Raw genomic sequence first — 7,171 nt, 5'->3', positions numbered from 1 at the left:
CTGCAGGCCGACCCCGCCCCTGGCACCGCCCCTTCAGGTGGCTTTAGGGTTCTACAACGGTGGCTGTGGAGGCATCTAGGCGGGAGGGCGCGTTCACATCTCTTTTTTTTCAGATGGCCGGCGCCCCTACTCCCAGGGTGGCAAGCGGGACTCGAGCTTCCGGCGCAGGCCTGGTTCTGTCACGGCTCCCGCACGCTTCTGTTGAGGGACGGACTGCAGAGGTCCAGGACCCGGCAGGACTGCGTAGGGCGGAATCCCGCTGTCCGCTTACAAATCTTTTTCCCCAAAAAAGGCACTAATAACGACATCGACCTGGCGGAAGGTGGGATTGGAGCCCGGGTCGCCTTCGCCCAGCCCTGCCCACAGCCTTCCAGAGCTCTGTGAACACATGCCAGTGAGGATGTCAATACATCGACCGAGGAAAAAAATGCATGAGAGTGAGGGGAACCATGTGTCAGAGAGGACTCTTATACAAAGAGCTTTTCCAAATCAATAATAAAAAGCCAACAATCTAGTTTTCCGCAGATCGGAAAACAAACAAAAACAGAAATGGAGATCTACAGATGAGCAGTTTGCGAAAAGATAAATGACTCTGATGAGGATCAGAAGGATGAGGACCACTTCATTGGGTAGTCCATAGCACCTGTGCTGGGCGGGACTGAAGGGCAGGAACCGGCAGACAGCGGAAAGATTCAAGCATTGTTATTGAAGCCAGTTTGGCCAAATTTCCCTGAAAGAGGATGCCTGATACTTCAGTCCAGCGAGTCCTCTCCTGGGACTCCAGTTACTAAGGCATTTGCCTAAGTCTCCAGGCCCACCCGGGCAGGGACAGCCACTTTTCCTCTGCCTGCTCTGTGGAACAGCCTGCCAGTGCAAAGACCGTGAGGCTGGAAGGTTGCCTTAGGGAAGGAAGGCGATGGAGAACTCAACCTATGCCCACCCCTCCCTCCACCCGTCTAATGGCAGAGGTCCGCAGGCCTGGACAGCCAGATCCCAAGACAGGGGACCTCACAATCCTACGGGCGTGCAGCCCACCCGCTCTCCCACTCCGCAGCCAGCGTCCAGTCGAGGCCAGACGGGCAAAGGGGCCTGCGTGGAGTTGGAAAGAGGCAAGCAGACGCACCCTGGGCAATCACGTTGGGCCTTTCGGCCCCCAGAAGATTCCAGGGCTGGGAAGGCTTGAACGAGGTGACGCGGGTAGATCTTGGAGGGTTCGCAGATATAGGCGACGGGCGCGGCCCGGGGGGGCTTCCTGGAGGAGGAGGCGGACGGAGCCCCAAAACATTGAGAGGATTCGCCCTCTAGGCAGCGTCCCCGAAACCGCGGGAGAGCGCGGGAGGCCGGGCGGGCGGCGCCGAGAAACAGCGGCTGCGGGCAAGCGGCGGGATCGAGGGACGCCCAGCCGGTCGCCACCGCGGAGCAGCCCTTCAGCCGCCCGGCATCGGCTTGTCTGTGTGTCCTCCGCGGATCGGCGGCGGGCCAGCGGCCGAGCCCCATGCAGCCTCGCACCGAGCGCCCCGCCGGCAGGACGCAAAGTCCGGAGCACGGCAGCCCCGGGCCCGCGCCGGAGGCTCCGCCGCCGCCGCCGCCGCCGCAGCCTCCAGCGTGAGTGGGCCAGGGGTTAGGGTTAGTGACTGGCTAGGGCCGAGTAGGAGGGAAGGAGGGGCGCGCCAACCCTGGCAGGCTGCCGGGAGGGGGCGGCCTGGCGCCCTGCTGGTTCGTCGGACCGCGGAGGGTCCAGACCCACTGCGTTATCCGCGCACACAGCCGGCGCGGGGCAGGGCATCCCGAGGTGGCTGCTCCCGGAGGTCTGACCCCACCCGCCACCCTTGAATTCCGGCTGTGCCGCTCAAAGACTCGCGCGGCCTGTCTGCAGGATGAGGGATTAAGGGTCAAAAGAGGTTACATTGCCTGTCGATGTAGGGGTCCGCTTCAGGGCCACCGGCCAGTACGCATCAGTTCACCTCGTGCACTTCCCGCAGCCCGTGCGGAGGACACCGGACTCCGACGGGGGCGCGGAAAGGGTGGCCAGCAATGGACAGAGAGCCTAGTCCCAAGGAGGGCCTAGGAAACTGGGGGTGCTCCCGGCGGGAGGGAAGTATGTGCCTGAGCAGGGATCGTGGCAGAGGAAGCTGTACAGGTTCAACGACCGGGGTCTGGCGTGGGAGCCGACCTAGAGCGGGGAGCAGGTTGGAGCAGAGTCTGGCTGGACTCCGAGGAGGCTCTCTGGCCGTGAGGCAGCAGAGTGGGTGGCGCCTGGAGAGCGCATGGGGTCCCCAGGGGCATGGGTCCTTCATGGAAACTTGGTTCGGGCTTCTTTGGGGGAAGGTGGCCTCCTGGGTGCCCAGGCCCTGACCAAAGTCTCTAGGGTAGGTGAGCAGTTCTGTGCAGAGTGCACCCTGACTGGTCACTGCCCATGTGCAGCCCTGAGGCAGAGCGTGCCCGGCCCCGGCAGGCCCGGCCCACAGCCCCCATGGAAGGCACAATGCAGCTGCTGAGCCGAGAGGGCCACGCTGTGTCCCACAACTCCAAGCGGCACTACCACGACGCCTTCGTGGCCATGAGCCGCATGCGACAGCGCGGCCTCCTGTGTGACATCGTCCTGCACGTAGCTGCCAAGGAGATCCGGGCACACAAGGTGGTGCTAGCCTCCTGCAGCCCCTACTTCCACGCCATGTTCACAAGCAAGTACAGCCCATCCGGTCCAGGTGCTGGGGGGCTCTGCAGCTCTCCTGGCGTGGGCCCCAGCCTGACTCGCTGTCCCATACCTCCCCCCACCCAGACGAGATGAGTGAGAGCCGTCAGACACACGTGACACTGCACGACATCGACCCTCAGGCCCTGGACCAGCTGGTGCAGTTTGCATACACAGCCGAAATCGTGGTGGGAGAAGGCAACGTGCAGGTGTGGCGACCTCAGCCTCACGGCCCGTGCTGCCACGGTGCCGGTGCCTCCACTCACCCCATGCCCCCAGCATCTGTAGTGTGGCCACTCCCTCAGTCCTCACATCTGTTTCTCTGCCCCTGCTCCCCTGGCCCTCTCTCCCACCTTGCCTCACAGACTCTGCTCCCAGCAGCCAGCCTCCTGCAGCTGAATGGCGTCCGAGACGCCTGCTGCAAGTTCCTGCTAAGCCAGCTGGACCCCTCCAACTGCCTGGGCATCCGGGGCTTCGCCGACACACACTCCTGCGGTGATCTGCTCAAGGCGGCACACAGGTACGTGCTGCAGCACTTCGTGGACGTGGCCAAGACCGAGGAGTTCATGCTGTTGCCGCTGAAGCAGGTAACGTGGTAGCTGGGGAACAGCCTGGACCTTGACCCGGATCCTGACCCTGACCTAGTTCCTGGACCCCAGAGCCAGCCTTGGTCCCTGGCTCCTTCATCTGCATCCTAAAAACCTGGTCTTTTGTCTCTCAACCTTTATCCCCAGTGACCCACATTCCAACCCAACCACCGTCCCTTGGGCACAACCACCCCTATTTTTCTAACTCCACCCAAGCACTCACCATTGATTCCTGACACTCTCCTGTCTTGATCACATTCTACCTACTACCCGAGTAGTCCCTGGTTCCACATCCCCAGGACGACCCTGGAATTGGCCCCCAGGAACTGGACCTGTGGCTTCTGACCCTGCTTGGCCCGTCCTCATAGGAACACTGGGCCCCTTGGACTCTCCCTCCCAGGCACCTTCAGGGCTCCATGGGCCCCAAGATCTTCCCCAGATCTCAGGTCTGAGGGTCCCCACCCCCAGGTGCTGGAACTGGTCTCTAGCGACAGCCTGAACGTGCCTTCAGAGGAGGATGTCTACCGTGCCGTCCTGAGCTGGGTGAAGCATGATGTGGATGCCCGGAGGCAGCATGTTCCTCGGGTGAGGCCAGGCCCGGGGGCGGGGCCCATGGTGCTCAGGAAGGGACCCAATGGCTGAGGACCCAGCTATGCCTGGGCTCTTCTATGCCCACAAACCCCACAGGGGTGATGCAGGCATGTGTCTCAAGAAGGTTCCAGGGTACCTGAGAGGGTCTCAGGGCAAGGCCTGCTACCTGACTATAGCATCCACACTCCAGCTGATGAAGTGTGTCCGCCTGCCCCTGCTGAGCCGGGACTTCCTGCTGGGCCATGTGGACGCTGAGAGCCTGGTGCGGCACCACCCAGACTGCAAGGATCTACTCATCGAGGCCCTCAAGTTCCACCTGCTGCCCGAGCAGAGGGGCGTCCTGGGCACGAGCCGCACCCGGCCCCGGCGCTGTGAAGGCGCTGGTCCTGTGCTCTTTGCTGTGGGTATGCCCACCTGCCCTGTCCCCCAGGCCCTGCCCCATGTCCCTACCCATGAGCCCAGCACAAGTCCTACTTCCCAACCCTGTGCTAGTTCCATCCTGCACTCACCCCACATCTGCTCTTCCATCCCCCATGGTGTGACCCACTCACCAGTCCCCACCCCACTCGCCCTGGGAGCCTCCAGGCCCTCAATCTTGAGATGTGATAGAGCCTCCTAGCCGACTACCTCCCTGGGCCCTCGTCCTGCCCCGTCACCTCCCCATCCCTAGGTGGTGGGAGCCTGTTCGCCATCCACGGGGACTGTGAAGCATATGACACGCGCACTGACCGCTGGCACGTGGTGGCCTCCATGTCCACACGCCGAGCCCGGGTGGGCGTGGCGGCAGTGGGGAACCGGCTGTATGCTGTGGGCGGGTAAGACTAGAGGCTGGTCTCAGGTCAGGGGCTTGGCGTGGGCCCACTGGGCCAGCCCTGACCAGCAGTGGACCCTCCCCTAGTTACGACGGGACTTCAGATCTGGCCACCGTAGAGTCCTACGACCCTGTGACCAACACCTGGCAGCCGGAGGTGTCCATGGGCACGAGGCGCAGCTGCCTGGGTGTGGCTGCCCTGCATGGGCTCCTGTATGCAGCTGGTGGCTACGATGGGGCCTCTTGCCTCAACAGGTAGTAGCCGGGGTCAGGGCCGGGTGGCCTTTCAGAGTTGGCTCAGCAGGTGCGGCTGTACCAGGACTGCAGGGGTCCTGCCTGTGAGGAGCCAAGGGGCACCCTGCCTGAGGTCACCAGGGTCCCCAATACCTTGGCCAGCCCAGTGGCATGATCTTTCCTCTCTGGGGTCCTTCCCCCAGGGCAGGGGCTGGACCCAGGTGGACACTTGCCCAGCATTGTCCAGGCAGCCCATGGCCCATGTCTACCCAGCATGGCCCTGCTTTCAGCTCCAGTGGGATTCTGGGGTCAGCCTTCCTGACTGCCTAGCACGGAATTTTAGTCATGCTTCAGGGGAGGGCAGGTCCTGGGGCCGGGACTGCCTTTCCTCCACTGCTCAAGGTCAGCCGCAGTCCTGGTGTCTACAGTGCTGAGCGCTATGACCCCCTGACGGGAACGTGGACATCCATCGCCGCCATGAGCACACGGAGGCGATACGTGCGCGTGGCCATGCTCGGTGGGCGCCTGCATTGTGTAGCACCCAGCCCCAGAGGCTCTCACACACAGCAGGGGCGCCATGAGTGTGTTCACTCCCTGCAGATGGAAACCTGTATGCCGTGGGTGGCTATGACAGCTCATCACACCTGGCCACCGTGGAGAAGTATGAGCCCCAGGTGTGAAATTCCCCAGTCACATATCCCCGTTCCCAGAGGTGCTTGAGGTCAACACTGTGGCCACCCCTATCCCCCAGAGGGTCATCCCTCTATGTCCACATTGTCTCACAGACTCCCCACCCTGGAGTAGAGGTCTGCACGTGGAGGTGGAGGGAGGCTGGTGGTGGGTCGACCCCCAGCCCATCCCTCCACCTCAGGTGAACTCCTGGACGCCCGTGGCCTCCATGCTGAGCCGGCGTAGCTCGGCAGGCGTGGCGGTGCTGGAGGGGGCCCTCTACGTGGCTGGTGGCAATGATGGAACCAGCTGCCTCAACTCTGTGGAGAGATACAGCCCCAAGGCAGGCGCCTGGGAGAGTGTGGCGCCCATGAACATCAGAAGGTGCACGGGCCCCGAGAACTGTCACCACCATTGCCCTCTGTTCCCCCAAATGACAGGGCCTTATCCCTGCACAGCTTGTCCCCCACCTCCCTCCTGAGTCTCCCCTTTCAGGGCCCTGCCCCTGCCATCGTCAAGGCCCCGCCCCCCGTATCAAGGCCCCGCCCCAAAGACGCCTCCCTAGGCAGTGCCCCCAGGCTTTTCCAGTGGCCACAGCCCCAGACCCTGGCCCTGCCCCCTCCTCACCCCCGGCCTCATCCCCTGCTCGTCCCCTTCCACCCTGCCCCCAGGAGCACACACGACCTGGTGTCCATGGATGGATGGCTGTACGCCGTGGGGGGCAATGACGGCAGTTCCAGCCTCAACTCCATCGAGAAGTACAACCCGAGGACCAACAAGTGGGTGGCCGCGTCCTGCATGTTCACGCGGCGTAGCAGCGTGGGCGTGGCGGTGCTGGAGCTACTCAACTTCCCTCCGCCCTCTTCACCCACGCTCTCCGTGTCGTCCACCAGCCTCTGACCCAGTGGCACGGCTGCACAGAGGCCGGCCGGCGGCCTCCCTCGTGCCTTAAGCCCCCAGGGCCCAGCACTTCCCTCCCCTGCTCGTGGGGCGGGGCTTGGCCCCCACCAGGGACATCCAGCGCCGACCGTCCACCGTGCGTCTAGCCCGGGCGTTACTGTGTTTCTTTCTCAGTGTTTGTGTGTGCCGTTTATTTATTCACTCATTAATTTATTGATTGATGTTGAGCAGGCTGCAGCTACCCATTTCTTCGTTTACTCTTGAAGTGTCCTATCTCTGGGGCCAAGCTGCTCTCCTGGGTGTCCTCCCACCCTACTGAGGGCCCTGGGGAGCAATGGAGTGGACACTGGCATTCCCCATGGGTGAGGAGCCAACTTGGACTCTGCACACCTGGAGGGACCGAGGGGTGATGCAGAGCAGTTATGGGCCGGGGCCTTTCTGAGTCAGGTGCAGACCCCCCAGCCTGTGCTTTGCACACCACCCTTGACGTGCCCAGCCAGACACTCTCCCAGGGAGGGCACAAATTGGGCTTCCTTCCCATGGCTGTGGTGTCATTTCTGGATCCTGCACTGAGCTGGGCACCATCTGCTGCCAACCCCACACAGCAATATGAGCCACTTGAACAATAAACATGTTTCTTGGGCTCTGCGGGCCTGTGGTTGAATATCCATTTCTGCCTCTCAG

General features: G+C 62.7%; 1 protein-coding gene across 3 annotated transcripts; it reads left to right on the top strand.

Moving 5' to 3' along the window:
- Window positions 1,385–7,136, top strand: KLHL17 (kelch like family member 17). 3 transcript variants are annotated; one of them, XM_018060569.1, is made up of 12 exons: window positions 1,385–1,605; window positions 2,425–2,684; window positions 2,783–2,904; window positions 3,061–3,282; window positions 3,751–3,867; window positions 4,064–4,277; window positions 4,544–4,688; window positions 4,772–4,939; window positions 5,347–5,435; window positions 5,519–5,592; window positions 5,790–5,971; window positions 6,259–7,136. In XM_018060569.1, exons 1-12 carry the CDS (start codon window positions 1,496–1,498, stop codon window positions 6,485–6,487), a joined length of 1,932 nt encoding a protein of 643 aa, XP_017916058.1. In that variant the 5' UTR covers window positions 1,385–1,495; the 3' UTR covers window positions 6,488–7,136. The 3 variants fall into 3 exon arrangements, with proteins under 3 accessions (XP_017916058.1, XP_013825667.2, XP_013825666.2); XM_013970213.2 differs by lacking the exon at window positions 1,385–1,605 and having other exon boundaries at window positions 2,549–2,638; XM_013970212.2 differs by lacking the exon at window positions 1,385–1,605 and having other exon boundaries at window positions 2,603–2,688.

Source organism: Capra hircus, chromosome 16, assembly GCF_001704415.2.
Source record: "Capra hircus breed San Clemente chromosome 16, ASM170441v1, whole genome shotgun sequence".
In the NCBI taxonomy this organism is placed as follows: Eukaryota; Metazoa; Chordata; class Mammalia; order Artiodactyla; family Bovidae; genus Capra; species Capra hircus.
Note: the sequence above shows the minus strand (reverse complement) of the source record. Positions and strands in the feature narration are given on the sequence as shown.

Excerpts from the sequence above, each read along its gene's own strand:
- KLHL17 (XM_018060569.1), top strand. The coding sequence starts at position 1,496 with ATGCAGCCTCGCACCGAGCGCCCCGCCGGCAGGACGCAAAGTCCGGAG. Across the intron at positions 2,685-2,782 it reads CTTCCACGCCATGTTCACAA|ACGAGATGAGTGAGAGCCGT; the intron begins GCAAGTACAGCC and ends CCCCCCACCCAG. Across the intron at positions 4,689-4,771 it reads CGGCTGTATGCTGTGGGCGG|TTACGACGGGACTTCAGATC; the intron begins GTAAGACTAGAG and ends ACCCTCCCCTAG.